This window comes from Balaenoptera acutorostrata, chromosome 12 (assembly GCF_949987535.1).
Source record: "Balaenoptera acutorostrata chromosome 12, mBalAcu1.1, whole genome shotgun sequence".
Classification (NCBI taxonomy): Eukaryota; Metazoa; Chordata; class Mammalia; order Artiodactyla; family Balaenopteridae; genus Balaenoptera; species Balaenoptera acutorostrata.
In genome coordinates, this window is record NC_080075.1 from 69,055,806 (window position 1) to 69,070,845 (window position 15,040).

Genomic DNA, 15,040 nt, shown 5'->3' on the forward strand with positions numbered 1-15,040 from the left:
TCTGGGATTCTTTGAAGTGAAGTGCAAGGTTTCAAAGCCAGGTCTGCCAAGGCAGTCAGAGCCTAAGCCTGGGAAAGAACAGGGCTCGGGGCTACATGTCTTCAAGTCTGGGGCTTGGTTCGCTGAGGACGCTTCCCTCCTCCCCTCCCCTCCCTGCCACAGCTCCCCTCCCCTCCCATCTCCTGGCCCCAGAGCAGACTTCATATTAGGAAGCCAAAGAGTGGGGAGAAAGCACAGAAAAAAAGTGGATTGTCTATTAAGTGAAAAGCCTTTTCCACCTGCTCTGAGTCTGGGGAATCTGGAGGTAGGTGGGCCATCTGTGGGTGAGTGAACTGCCCCCTCTGTGGGAGAAGGCGGGTCTCTGGGCAGTGGAATAGGGGAGGGAAAGAGGGATGGAGACCTAGGCTTGACACCTGGGACCCTGGGAGTGCTCCTGTGTTTCAGCCAATGCTGAGAACTTGGAGATGTGTCTACGCAAAGATCCACCTAGAAACCTAGAGATCACTGTCCCCTCTTATCCACAATGCTGTTCTCAACATCTGTGTGTGTGTGTGTGTGTGTGTGTGTGTGTGTGTGTCTGTGTGTATGTGATCACCTCTCCCATCTCCTCTAACACCTGCCTGCTCTGGACCTCCCCGCCTCCCATCACTCGGTGGCTTTCCTCTTGGATGGGGGTATGAGGTGGGCAGGCAGCTCGTTGGGCAGCTCATGCCCCTCCAGCTTGACCTTGATGAGGTGGTTGGCCAGTGCGAACTCCTCGTCATCCAACATGCCATCCTTGTCGATGTCGGCCAGCTTCCAGATCTTGCCCAGCACGCTGTTGGGCAGCTTGGAGCGCACCATCTCCTTCTTGGCATTGGCGCCCGTGATCTTGCCATCCACCGGTGACAGGGTGTAGAAGATCTCATCGTACATGGGTTTGTCCCTGGCCACCACCCACTCAGCATCATCGATGCCCTCCCCAGCCCCCTCCCCATAGCCGTGCCCGAAGGGGCCATGCAGGGTGCCCTCAAACGCTCCGCCCTTCACTATCTGGGCGGGCCGCTGTGTCTCCTCCTGGCGCACCAGCACCATGAGCTGGGCAATGTCATGGGCCAGCATGTCGTCCACCACCTCCAGCAGCTTGCTTTTCAGTGGCTGGAATTTGCTGAAGTCCTGAGCCTGCAGCTGGTCCTGCAGAAAGAGAGAGAAAAAAGAAGGTGAGGCCAGAAGACAATGGAAGGAAATCCACAAAAGATATGAGAGGAGGAGAAAAAAGGCACGTTGGCTCTTGGTGGATTTTTCAAGAGAGAAAATAGTTGCAGGGGTTGGAGAAGAAAGGGAAATTTAACAATCACTGGTTTGATCCATTTGGATTTCCTTTAGCGTTCTAGAAAGCAAATACAGTCAGCTCTCTGTATCCGAGGGTTCTGCATCGGTGGATACAGAGGGCCAACTGTACCTCACCATTTTATATAATGAACTTGAGCATCCATGGATTTTGGTATCTGTGGAGGGTCCTGGAACCAATCCCCTGTGGATACCGAGGGATGACTATAATTAAATTTCTCTTTAAGTTAGTTTTGGCTATTGAACAGTGAGTGGTTCTTGAATGCTGTACCCCTCTGAGACTGAGTCATGCGGGTGTCTACTTCAGTAAGGGTTATACTCGAGAACACTGGCAGTGCTTTCACTACGTTAATTATCTCATTCACTCCCCCGTGACCTTCTGAAAGTGGGAAATCACATGCTATCCCTATATAGGGAAGGAAAAATGGAGGCATAGGCAACTAAAAACAAATCATAGTAGAAGTCAAAGGTCATTCCTAAGCCAGTAGTTCTTAATCAGGATGCTCTCGGGATAATCTGGAGAGAGTTTTCAACTATTGGCTTCTCCCTGAGGGTTCTGACTCAGTAGGCACGGGCAACAGCTCCCCTCCTTGGCTTCCCATGACCCCTACAGCACACAGTAAAAGAAATATGTTCCACTTTGCATGTCTTTGCCATTTTGAAAGGTCCTGAGTCTCAAGCATCCAGCTTCTCCTTGGCCTCTGTAATGATAAGACAAGAGCTTCCTGCTCCCACCCTGGCTCTGGCCACAGCCATCTCAGGACACTGGGCAGAGGCCAATGCACAGGGGACAGTGGCAGGACAAGCACACTGAGTTCACTGCAGAAAAATTCAGAAAACACCCACAGCTACATTTCAAGACCAAGTGTGAGCCTGGGCATTCTCACCTCCCTTCTAGGGCAGGGCTGGATCAGGGAGGCGGGGGGTCTGGAGATTGGAGGGGGGAGCAGACAAGCCTTTTCTCCTGCCCTCAGCACGACCTCCTAAGGTCCCTGTCTCTCCCAGCCTGTCCACATCTAAGCGTGTTTCGTGGGCTCCCAACTAGGGGGTCCCAGTATATTCCAGAGGACGTGAGGGTTGCTCCCATCAGCCCACACATATGCCCCTACCGGACAGCTATTTACATACTGATCCAGCATCCCTGACAGAACCTGACATCAGACAGGCAAACAAGTGAGAAGGTGAAACCATTTATGTTGCAAAAGAATTCCTCACATTAAAAAGTCATATGGTCCCTTTCAAATGTCATCTTCCCCAGATGTTTGCTTACAGATCATTAAATTCTTAATTCAAAGAGAAACTGAAAGTTGAAACAATTCTGAAATTAGTGACTGGCTCCCAGTAGGTGGTTATAGGAATGAATGGATACATGAACAAATGCATACTTTGGATGTCTATACTTTCTTTCTTTTTATTTTACTAGATAGGAAATTAAAAATGCGTATTTGGGACTATACTGATATTCTGAAACCCTAAAAGCAACAAGAGCAAAAACAATATTACTACTACACCTGCTGCTATTTTTTCCTAATTCCCTAATTCTTAAAAACTTTTCATTTTTATTTTTATTTTTATTCTTATTTTTCTAAGGTTAAACCATGGTAGCTGATAATGTGAGTTGACTTGTAGTCACTTAAATCTTTTTTTTTGTTTTTTTTTTGGTTTGTTTTTGTTTTTGTTTATTGACTTTTATTTATTTATGGCTGTGTTGGGTCTTCGTTTCTGTGCGAGGGCTTTCTCTAGTTGCGGCAAGTGGGGGCCACTTCATCGCGGTGCATGGGCCTCTCACTATCGCGGCCTCTCTTGTTGCGGAGCACAGGCTCCAGACGCGCAGGCTCAGTAGCTGTGGCTCACGGGCCTAGTTGCTCCACGGCATGTGGGATCTTCCCAGACCAGGGCTCGAACCCGTGTCCCCTGCATTGGCAGGCAGATTCTCAACCATTCCCTGCGCCACCAGGGAAGCCCCTCATTTTTGTTTTTTTTATTTTATTTTTTAACAAATTTATTTATTTTATTGTTTATTTTTGGCTGCTTTGGGTCTTCGTTGCTGCGTGCGGGCTTTCTCTATTTGCAGGGAGCGGGGGCTACTCTTTGTTGCGGCGCGCGGGCTTCTCATTGCGGTGGCTTCTCTTGTTGCGGAGCACGGGCTCTAGGTGCGTGGGCTTCAGTAGTTGTGGCTCACGGGCTCTAGAGTGCAGGCTCAGTAGTTGTGGCACACTGGCTTAGTTGCTCCGCGGCATGTGGGATCTTCCCAGGCCAGGGCTTGAACCCGTGTCCCCTGCATTGGCAGGCGGATTCTTAACCACTGCGCTACCAGGGAAGCCCTTCATTTTAAAATAATTACATGAGAATTAATCATGAGAAGTTGCAAAAATTGTGCGGAGAGCTAGGTTCCTTGTGCTCATCACCCAGCTTCCTCTACTGGTGACATCTCACCTAACTTGCTTCTGCATTTTAAGAGCATAGTTGGTGCCAGGCCATGCTAAGTGCCTTGCAAATATTCTCTGATATACACCCACAATATCCATATAAGGTGGTGCTTTTGTAGCCTCAATACGTAGATGAAAAGACAGAGGGTCAGAGAGGATCCAGTTAGTATGGTGTGGTAGTTTTTTGCTTAGACCTTGGACACTCCTGGGGTTTCTACTTGCAGGCTGTGTAAACACTACTCAAACCGTAGGCAGGTTAATTACCTTTGTAAACCTCAGTTTGCTTATCTGTAAAAGGAGGATGAAATGCCTCCCTCAGAGGACTTTTCACACATAAGAAACTATGCGTGACTGACCCTGGCCCAAGAGAGGGGCCCATGGTATGCTCCGAAGATGGTGAGCTCCTGTGTGGATTTCTGCTTCTCTGTGGCTTATGTCCCAAATCGCTCCCAAGGAGGAGCTCAGTGGTAAATTTCAGGAATGAAGGGCCGGGAGAATGTCAGGTGACTTGTCCTGTTTCACATGACATGGTGGGGATTCCAAACCTGTGGTGGCCAGGACTGGGGAAGGTCATAAACTTGAGGTATCAGACCCCCGAACATCCTCTAACGCTGCTGCCCACTGGGAGTACTGGGGCTCCACGTTTCTCCCTGGGCCCAGATACGGCCCCTGTTGGGCCAGTGTCAGCCCAGCAGGAAGGGCAGACCCAGGGCCATCTGCCTGCCTGCCTACTGATTCTGGGTTGAGTTTCCACCCGGGGAATCCGAGGGTGGCCTCCTCCTCCAAGCTCAGGCTTCTTAGGCAGCTTGTTCCTTTCCTGGAGCCCCAGACCCCGGTTACCTGCATCCTCTTCAGGTTGGGGAAGTCCCCAGGTGAGATCTGGTGCTCCCGCTCGATCTGGCCGTAAATCTCGGCCAGGTTGTTCACCAGCTCCTTCTTCTTGTTGTCCTTCCCGAACACCGAGGGCATCTCCTTCTTCAGAGAGCTGATGATGTAGGCGTGGACCTGAATAACAGGGGCAGAGAGAAACCTTCAGATCGAGACATCAATTCTTTCCTTCCCTCTAGGGCGGCTCTCACCCCACCTCTTCCCATAAATCCCCCCTCCTCCTGCTCCTACTTCCGAAATTATTTCTGTCTCCACCCTCTTTCTCTCCCATTGCTTGCAGCGCACGTGGTTTTGCTAAATCCCGGGGAAAGGTGAGATTGTGGGGAGGTTCAGGTCAAGGCAGTAACAGGGATGGAAATTCTGGTGATGACGTTGATGAGGAAGACAGTAACAGCAGCTGATGTGTACAAAGCACTTCTGAGGATGCCAGGCACTGTGATGAGGGCTTTTCCATTCTTTATTCTACTTTACCTTCTAATCCTTTCATTTTACGTATGTGGAAACAGGCACAGCACAACTAAGGGCCTTGCTGGGGTCGGGATCACACAGTAAACTGTGCAGGTGAGTCCAATCTGGCCATCTGACGCCAGGGCTTGTGATCATTACCACCACACTCTCCTGCCCTGCCCCCCTTCGCCCCCCGCAGCTCTTGCAGCTAACCCCCCCACCCCAAACCATTGGCCCCGCCCATGCTGCCCATCCCCGCCCCCACCCAGGTGGCCTCACCTTGGCCAGCCTGGCTCTCTTGATGAGGTCGTTCAGCTTGCGCAGGGCAGCGTTTCGCGGCAGACTCTGGATGTCTCTGAACAGGTCCTGCTCCTCGGCCTCAAAGAGCTTCCGGTTGTCTGGGATGAGAAGGGGGTGGGACCAGAAGGAGCCGATGTAGACTCGGATCACCTCCGGGGTGTTCACGATCTTCCCCAGGGACCACATGAGGGCCCCGTACACCCGCATCAGCTGCTGCGTCTCAATCTGGTCCGCCTTGTTCAGTACCACGCGCATCTTGTCCTCGTGGTTCTTGAGGGCCTTGATGACTTCTGAGAACTCATCAGAGATGTCCAGCTTGTGGGCGTCGAAGAGCAGGATGATGCGATCGACCCGCTCGGCGAACCACTCGAGGACGGCCGCGAAGTCGTACCCTGAGACACAGCAGAGTCAGGGGGCGGGGCCTTTGGGGCGGAGGGTAGGGTTTTGGGGGGAGGCAGCCCGTGCAGCAGAAATAACATGGTCTCGGGAGGCAGATCTGGGTTCAAATCTGGCTCCTCCACATTTTCACAATTTGGCCTTCAGCCAGTTACCAAATGTCTCTGAGTCAGTGTTTTTCCATCTATAAATGGGCGTACTAATAGTATCTAGTTAATAGAATTTTAAGGACTAAAGATGCTCAGAGCCCAGCACCTAGCAGCCGCTCAGTAGATGCTAGTTATTATTATTAACATCATTATCCCCATAAAACACAGCCACCATCCAGCTCCCCTATCCTTGCTTACTGTCTTTAGGAGCTAGGGGCCCTGCTGGAAAAGAAACTCTGGACATATATTTTGAATAAAGACCCAGAAATTCTTAACAAGGTCCCATGGTTCAGACCATGCCCATCACTGGTCTGGAAGAAATCTGAGGCTCTTGACACACAACTTCTTCTCATGCCTGCTCATAAGCTCGCTTCATTCCTCATTCATCAGCTGCAGCCCCCAAATTCCCAACTCTTTTTTTTTTTTTAATTAATTAATTAATTTATTTTTGGCTGTGTTGGGTCTTTGTTGCTGTGTGCGGGCTTTCTCTAGTTGCGGTGAGCGGGGGCTGCTCTTTGTTGCGGTGCACGGGCTTCTCGTTGTCATGGCTTCTCTTGTTGCGGAGCACGGGCTCCAGGCGTGCAGGCTTCAGTAGTTGTGGCACGTGGGCTCAGTAGTTGTAGCTTGCAGACTCTAGAGCTCAGGCTCAGTAGTTGTGGCTCACGGGCTTAGTTGCTCCGCAGCATGTGGGATCTTCCCAGGCCAGGGCTCGAACCCATGTCCCTTGCATTGGCAGGCAGATTCTTAACCACTGCGCCACCAGGGAAGCCCCAAATTCCCAACTCTTAAAACCACAAGGGGTTTCTTCCCTAGCATGGGACAGACCTCTGGCTGCCACACGTTGGTTATCTAGCACTGAGCTGCTTCAGGTCAGGCTGGTTCCAGGAACCCCACAGCACCTGCTCTGCTCAACCCCAAGTAGCAGTGGATCTGGGAGGGCCTGGAGGGGGAGGTCATGCCAACAGTCGGCACATTCAGCCTCATATTCACTGACCCTTAACAGCTAGAAGCAGCTTCACCTCTCTGTGCGTCAGTCTCCTCTTCCATGAAATAGAGGACAATAGATGGGAAACTGAAGCTCAGAGAGGGAAAGTGACTTGCTCGAGGGCACACAGCCCAGGAGCAGCAGCACGGGTTTGAGGGTGGAGGTGTTAGGCCCTCTGCTGCTCCCCAGTGCCACACCTCTGGCAGGGAGGTAGGAGCCCTTCCTTAGGCTCTGGTGGGATCAACGACCCCGGCTCCCAACATCACAGGCTTTCAGGGGCATAGACCCTGGGGCCCCAAAGCTCATTGCCACCATTGAATGGGAGACCCAGCCATCGGGGGAAAAAGCCAGCAGTTCCTGCCTTGCCTCACAGAGGAAGATTAGAGACCAGGGCAGGTCATTAGGCAGCTGCTTTGCAACTGAGTCAGATGCAAGCAGCTCTGCTCGCCTGGAACGGCGGTCCTCAACTTGAGCGCACAGCGGAATCCCCCAGGGGGCCTGTTAAAACCCAGATGGCTGGGCCTACCTCAGAGCTTCTGATTCAGTTCACATCATGACCTCATTTCCCCTTCGTACCACCCTCTGCGGCAGGCACAATCCCACTTTCCAGAGGAGAAACCTGAGGTTCAGAGATGAGGGGAGAGCCAGATCACTGGCATGCTGGGGGGTCAGGATTGGACCCAGCCACGGGGCCCTGGGCGCCCTACACAGGCCGTGCTGGCAGCGGTCCTGCGCCTGCGCCCCTACCCGCCCCGCCTCCCGCTCCCTTCCCGTCTCCTCCCTGCACACGGGCCGGCCAGCAGCCCCCCCAGAGCCCAGGCGGCCTGCACTCCTGCTCCCGGTGGGCCAGCAGCCTGCCCCTGCTCGCTCCCCTGCCTCCTCCCTTCCCAGGGCTGGCTCCAGGCTATTTTCAGTCTCCCTCAGCACAGCCAGGTGGAGGGCAGCGCTCACCTTCTGAAGGCCGTCCCTCAGAGCCGTGGGCAGGAGGGGGGACAGAGGGCTCAGAAAATCAGGGCAAACTGACTCCCGGGCCCCATCCACCCCAACCTGGAAGACAGGTCACGGCCTGGCTGCTTTGGTGCCTGGAGCCTGCAGACTTGCCCTCGGTTGCAGCTGGGGAGGGCAGGGGGCTCAGAGGCCTCTGGCCTTCTGCTGAGACCTGCTCCCAAATCTAGCCTGACAAGGTTTTGGCTGTGGTGGTGCAGGCCGCGGGGAGGGCAGCTGCGAAGAGCGTGCTGCGCCCTCCCTCCCTCCCTCTGCCCTCCCTCCCTCCCGTACAGCAGATTTCAGCCCTCACTGCTCAGTGCACAGCTCACTGCTCACAGGCGGCAGCTCACAGCCGGCCGTGCAGCCCCAGCAGCTGGCCCCGGGCGCTTAATGACAGGGCTCAAAGCAAGTGGGTGAGATGCGCCCGGGGCCAAGCAGAGGGAGGGCCAGGACCAGAACACAGGTCTTCCTGCCCTAAGCCCAGCACTCCAGCCAGCCCTCCACGGGCTGGGGAAAGCCAAGGGGCCGGAGAAGCTGCAGAGAAGAGGCTTCTGGCCCCTGAGCTCTCACCACCCCCAGATGGCAGCAGCCGTGCAAGAGGAGCCCCAGCTGCAAAAGCTTGGACGGGGGTGGGGCAGATCCCAGCAAGCTGACCAGCCCCCGCTTGGGGTGGGGCAGGAGAGTGGCAGCAGCAGGTCAGTGCCGCCGGAAGAGGCCGGCCCATGTCCGTTCCCGTCCTCACGGCTGGGTCAGGTGCCCCTCAGGCAGGCCCTTGCCTCTCTGCTCGCCCAGGGGTTTATCCTCCCCCCAGCGCACAGGGAGCTGGGCGGGGCAGGAGCTGCTCCATCCTCCTCTGCTTCCTCTGCGCCCAGCACGGTGCCCCCACACAGCAGGTGCTCTATCAGCATTTGCTGAACAGACCTGAAAGGTGAGCCCTGTTCTGCCTTTTACATCCCAGGGACAGTGAACAAGTCATCTCTGGGCCTCAGTTTTCTGGTCTCTGAATTGGAACCCACCAGACCCTGCCAGAGGGCGGCTGTGAGGATCCAATCAAAGAAGAGGATGCAGGTGAGGCTGCTTGCCTGTGACCCTGGCTGTCCCTACGGCTCTGCCCCTTTATAAAGAGCTCCTTCCAGGCGCCAGTTTCCATGACTTGGGTGTGCTCTGAAGGGGTCACCCGAGGAGCACTGGCCCGGGCAAGCCCACCTCTAGTTTCTGCTCAGCTATGAATTTGCTGTGTGTTCTTGGGCAAGTAGCCTCCCTTCTCTGGTCCTTGGTCTCTTTGCCTGTTAATCCACAGAGTTGGACTGGAAGATCTCTGAGTTTCCTTTCTCAGTTCACAATTCCCTGCTTCTAAGACTGAAGGTATGAGGGTGGGGAGTACAGCAGGATGGATGGAGATTAGAAACAAGGAAGCTCTTGCAGGACAAGGAGAAGGAAGGCTGGGGGCTGCTGTCTTTGATGCCCTGGGCTGCCTATGTGAAGCCTGCTCCTGCCTGAGAACAGGCAGATGGCTTCTGCGAACCCGTTCTAGGATTTCAGAAGCACAGAGGCCTCCTATTCATCCTCCCACTTTTGCAAATTTTGTATGTTCTGGCAAGGCTGGCTATCAAATTACCAACTGGGTAACGCTGGAAGCTTTCTCCTCAGGTGTGGCTGTGAGGAAATGAGAATCAAGCAAGGACTCTGTGGGCTTCCTCTGAAGCTCAGCCTCCCTGATCCTGGCTATTCAGAGCCTAGCAGGCTCCAGGCTGGGTATTTAATTATTTCTGTAGACTGGGCTTATGCGTATCCAAGAATGGGAGCATCTGAAAGGCACAGACGTGACCTATTAAGGAAAAGGGAACGGGTCGGCTCTCCCATTTATTCTGTGTGGCCTTAGGCAAGTCTGAAACTCAGTTTTTTTCAGCTGAAAAACGGGAATAAAAATGACTGACTGATGAGGGGTCAATGGTAGAACCATGGCAACAAGATAGCGGAGGGAGGGCCCAGACTCAGTCTGGAGTCTCTGCCCTGATGTCTAGGGTGATAGGCCCCCTTTCCCTCGCTGGTCCTGGGAACGGCTCTGAGCCCCAAAATAGGAGCTCTTGAGCACCTGCAGCAGCCCAAGGGCTCATAAGATATGGACTAGTGGGTGGTGGGAGACTCAGGCTCCAGGAGACTGATGGCGAAGCTGGCTGTCCTGGAATTGCGGGTAGCAAGTCTGCCGCCTCTGGAAGATCTGGTGTGCAGCCACCTGGAGCAGAGACTGGGCAACCTGCAGGGAGCTGGGGCTCTCCCCACTGACCCCAGGCTCCAGTGGAATGGAAGGAAAGCATTTCTAAGTAATGCCAGGCAGGAGGAAGTCAATGAGACAAACACAATAAGTGCGGCAACTCCTTAGTCATCAACCAGCTTCCTTCACAGCCTGAAAGGCAGTGCAGGGGCTTCCCTGGTGGCACAGTGGTTAAGAATCCACCTGCCAATGCAGGGGACATGGGTTCGAGCCCTGGTCTGGGAAGATCCCACATCCAGCGGAGCAACTAAGCCCGTGCGCCACAACTACTGAGCCTGTGCTCTAGAGCCCGCAAGCCACAACTACTGAGCCTGCATGCCACAACTACTGCAGCCCGTGCGCCTAGAGCCCGTGCTCTGCAACAAGAGAACCCAGCGCACTGCAACGAAGAGTAGCCCCCGCTTGCTGCAACTAGAGAAAGCCCGCACGCAGCAACGAAGACCCAACACAGCCAAAAATAATTTTTAAAAAAAGCTTATTAAAAAAAAAAGAAAGGCAGTGCAAGGGTGCTGACAAGGCAGCACATTTCTTTGTATTTTCAGCCACAGGATCTCATTTGATCCTCACAACGCTCCATGTGCCAGGAGGTAAACAGGCACACACAGGGAAGGGAGAGGGAACAGAGAGGTTAAGGGGCTCACCCAAGCTCACACAGCCAGGTGGTGGCAAACTCGGGCCTAGGACCCAGATCCTTATTTCCATCTGCATTCCCTTCTCGGCTCAGAGCCCTGCAAGGCTGGAGTTCAGGGGGCTGAGCCCTCCAACCAGGCACTTACTTGTGGTGGGTACTTAAAAGGTCCCATCCTGCCCCCCAAAAGCTTTCAAGATTTAAAGACATTTTAGCAAAAGAGAAATTAGAAGACATCAGTTTGCAAAATGTGGGAAGAGTTCAGATGACAAAGGCCACACTACTTGCCTCCCAGAAGTAACCTTGAAAAGCAGCCCAGCAGATTCATCCCAGGCCTCCCAGAGGGCCACAAGTTGTCAGTGCAGCCTTTTAAAGGGAGTCGGGACCCTGCTGCTCTGTCCCCGCGTGTGATGCCCCCAGAGCCGTGTATGTACAGCATGCGGTCTGGGGCCCCAGAGGCCCCTAAGTGAGGATGCCAGGGATGGGAGGCTGTGAGGATCAGCCCAGACCCTCCGGGGTCCCCCAGGGGAAAGTTGTACATGAGAGTTTGCCCTCATTCCTCTTCTCTGAGTTCTTCCTGGGCAGGCAGGCCATGATAACGTGCTGAAAAGCCACTGGACGGGGAAGCAGGAGACCAGAATTCCCATCCCAGTTTTGTGACCTGGGCAAGTTTTTTCCTGCTCTGGCCCTCCTGAGTTCACCTGTACAGGAGGGGGGTCCACTGGGAGTGATGTGTGCAACGCGCCATGGGGTTGCTTTTCTAGGGTGGGGCCTGTGGGGATTTCTAGCCGAGAAACAGACAGGAAATGTGGTTCCCAAGCGTGAGGACACTCAGGCTTCCGGAGCCCTCCCACCTCTGCTGCATCCTTGCTTCTTCCCAGTAATGAGTCCTGGGCTGCATCCTGTCACTTCCAGGAACTGCCTCCCTGCCCCTCTCCCGCCCACCCCAATGCATCTACATCCAGAGACAAGTGTGGGCCTGGGACCTCCCGGGCTCAGGTTCCCGGACGTCCCTTGCTTCTGCTCTCCCCCCAAGACACACACAGCCCCCCAGGTCCGGGCCGAGGGGCCACACTTTGTCCAGCTGTGGCCTGGGGCCTGAGTGCTCCTCCCCGTGAAGCCTGAGGCCCGGGGAGCCCCTTGGGAGCAGCTGGCTTTCCAGAATGCGGCACACCAGGCCTCGGCCCAGAGGTGGCTCTGTGTGGATTTGATAACGATGCCCTGGCATCAGGCTCGGTGAGCGGAACGTGGGCTGGATTTCAGGCTTAATACAGCCCTCAGTCGGGTGCCCTCCTGCAGGGCTGTCCGTGGACTATCCACGGGGCCCTGCCCGGCCCTGGGCTGGAAGAAAGCAAGAAGCACCAAATCTGTGCTGCGGCCAAACCCAGAGTTCTGAGAGCCCCGGGCGAGAAGCCACGTGAAGTGCGTTTGGTTCTGTGCACACACTTGTGTGCGTGTGTGGGGAGCGGGGTGTGGAGGGAGGTGTGATGTGTGTAGATGGGGGGTGCATATGTGTATAGGCATAAACTGAACTACTGAGTTCTACGGCTGATTGTGGAAGATGCGGAGGGGGTCTTCATACTGGAAACTTTTCTCATTTGGGGTGCCCCTGATATCTGAGGGTGTCTGATCCCTGCCCCCCACCCAATTTTCCTGGTCTCTTGTGGAGTGCTGGGGTCAGCACTGCCCCAGGCTGATGATACAGGAATGGCGGCCCAGCTCTCAGCTCTTGTTTTTATCACAGGCTACTTTTGCCAGCAGCTGCATTTATAGTCTAGAATCAGGAAGGCAGAGAACAAACTGGTCTGCATGGATACACACAGGGCTATCACTTCTCCCAGAGGTGGGGTGAGACCTGGTGGTAGTCGGTATGGGGTGGCAGGCAATAGGAAGGGTGGGCAAGAAGAACAAGCCCCCAATTTGCTGTAGAGCAGCCACTGAGGTCCAAAGATAAAGTCAGGAGAAAAGGTAGAGGGATAGGAAAAGAATGGAATGGGACAGAAGCTGAGGAAGGCAGGACTCCCTAGGAGCAGGGCTGCCACGTACAGCTGCATAGGCTGTGCACTGCACAACTGCAAGGAAGGCCATTCACGTAGATTACCCTGGGGTTGTTTAACAGGGTGACCCTGGATGGCAGATAAAGAGGAAAGAAGGGAGCTCACTGTGATCCAGACCCAGAGCTGATGTCTGTGTTTCCATTACCATCTGTGGACCTCACGAGGTCATGTGATGGGTATCATTACCCCTTGTTATGCATGGGGACATTAAGGCTCAGGGGGAAAATGTGACCTCTGGAGACCCACAGGTTCTAAAACCCAATGCTCTAAACTCCCAGTCCAGTGCCCTTGGAACCCCTGAAGGCTGGAATCCTCTCTGGACCCACCTGTCAGGCTGCACTAGCCTTGTGTAGCCCCCCACCCCCTGGGTAGTTCAGGTGGAGAATTTTGGCTGCTCTCCAAGCCTTCCTCGAGGAGATACAGGCTGTTTGTGTGAAACAGTAAATCCCTTTTAGGCCTAAACTCAGGATGAACTTGGAAGAAGACTTAAGGCATGAGGTTAGAGACTGGTCAGGAGAAAGGGAGTATCTAGGGAAACAAATAGAAACAAGACAGAGAGCCACCCACGCTGCACCCTCCCCCGAACCACAGGGCCCTGAACAGGGTGCCAGGGTGCTTACAAAGGGCAGGTAGGCCAGAAGGAGATGCTCCTCCCCCCAGGGCCGTGGGTTCTTTGCCCCCCTCGGCCTTGCACCACCATACACGCACCTCACCCCAGGCACGTGCAGGAGGAAGGCAGACAGTCACCTAAGGTCAGTTCAGGGCAGAGTCCTGGCTGCTGCTCAGAGAGCTCTTGCCAGTCCAAAGCCTTCCCTTCCCGGAAGCTGCCCTCTGAGTGCCGATCTGGCTCCTGCCCAGCTCCCAGCTCCCAGCTCCTAGCTCCAGGACTGGGCTGGCTGTGGCTTCATCAGCTTTTCTTCCCAGCAATACGGCATGCGGCGCAGAAAGGGTTGGGGGCTACCTGGGGCACACAGCATGGTGTGGCAGGAGAGGCTGGGGGAGGGGAGCCGGGACCTGTAGTTTCAAGATTTTTACAGTATCCATCTAGGATTTTAGAGCTCGGAAAAAACCAGTGATGGTGATGATGATGATGGTCTATAGCACCTCATGTTTGCTGGGGACTTGCTATGTGCCAGGTAGGAGGCTTTTTACCTGTATTATTTCTTTTAATCCTCAAACAACCCTAGAAGGTAGATAGAATTATGTCCCCTACTCTACAGATGAGCCAGCTGAAGGAAAGAAACCCGCCAGGTCACCCTGCCAGGAAGTGTTAGAGGCAGGCTCAGGACGCTGGTGGTCTGGCTCCCGAGTTCCAGCTCCCGACCCGCATGCCGGCAACCTCCTTCAGTGAACAATTACCCACATCTGTCTGGAATGAGCAGTTTTCAAGGGCTTTCACATACCCAGCTCCTGACTCTCACGCCCCAGAGCACACTGTCATCCTCACGTTGTTGGTTGGAGTCCTCGGCAGGCACTTGTCTCCCCTGCAGAGCTGCAAGCTCCTGGGGCAGGGGCAGCCGGAACTTCAGAAGCAAGCCAGGGTCTGGCCCATGAAGAAACCCGATGAGGTGCATAATGCAGACACTGATGTCTCCATTTCACAGATGAGAAGACCGAGGCCAGCCGTCTCCTGAGCTGTAGTGGACCCAAACCCATCTGCTGACCCTTGCCTAGGATGACCCCACACAGCACACGAGGCAGCACTGGCTCATCAAGAGACAGCAAGGCCCCAGGAGCCTCTCTCCTGGTATGGAAGCCAGAGAACGTACCAGAAAGAACACAGCACAGAGTCAGAGCCAACCCTACCAGCTGCCTCACTTACCTCGGCTGATCCTCTGCTTCTCCCCGGAGAGGATGCCCGGCGTGTCGATGACGCTGATGCTCTCCAGCACGGGGTTGGGCAGCTGGGCGCACACGAACCTGCAGGGGTGGGAGGACATCCGTGGTGAGCCGCCGTCCTGTCCTTGCCTCTCAGGCACCCTCGTTTCAGCCCCATGCCAACCTCTCCTGCCCTGGGCAGAGGTTCTGAAGCCCGGCCGCCTTCCAGTGCAGACTCCCAGCTCCAAGCTAGACTCAGCCCCAGTAGTGGGCCCAGGATCTGTACTTTGAGGAAGCTCCCGGGGTGGTCCTAAGGCAGCTGTGGGCCTACGTTTGTGAGCCCCTGCTGTCG

General features: G+C 54.5%; 1 protein-coding gene across 2 annotated transcripts in view; it reads right to left on the reverse strand.

Moving 5' to 3' along the window:
• Positions 1-561: 561 nt before the first annotated feature.
• EHD3 (EH domain containing 3) overlaps positions 562-15,040 on the reverse strand; it is a 30,336-nt gene continuing 15,857 nt past the window's right edge. The window contains exons 3-6 of one of the 2 annotated variants that reach the window (XM_007191376.3): positions 14,693-14,790; positions 5,373-5,491; positions 4,599-4,763; positions 562-1,173 (exon numbers count right to left, since the gene is read on the reverse strand). In XM_007191376.3, coding sequence (XP_007191438.1) covers positions 646-1,173; positions 4,599-4,763; positions 5,373-5,491; positions 14,693-14,790 — 910 coding nt within the window. In that variant the 3' untranslated portion in view covers positions 562-645. Of the gene's footprint in view, positions 1,174-4,598; positions 4,764-5,372; positions 5,786-14,692; positions 14,791-15,040 lie in introns of both variants that reach the window. The other variant, XM_007191375.3, reaches the window with a different exon arrangement.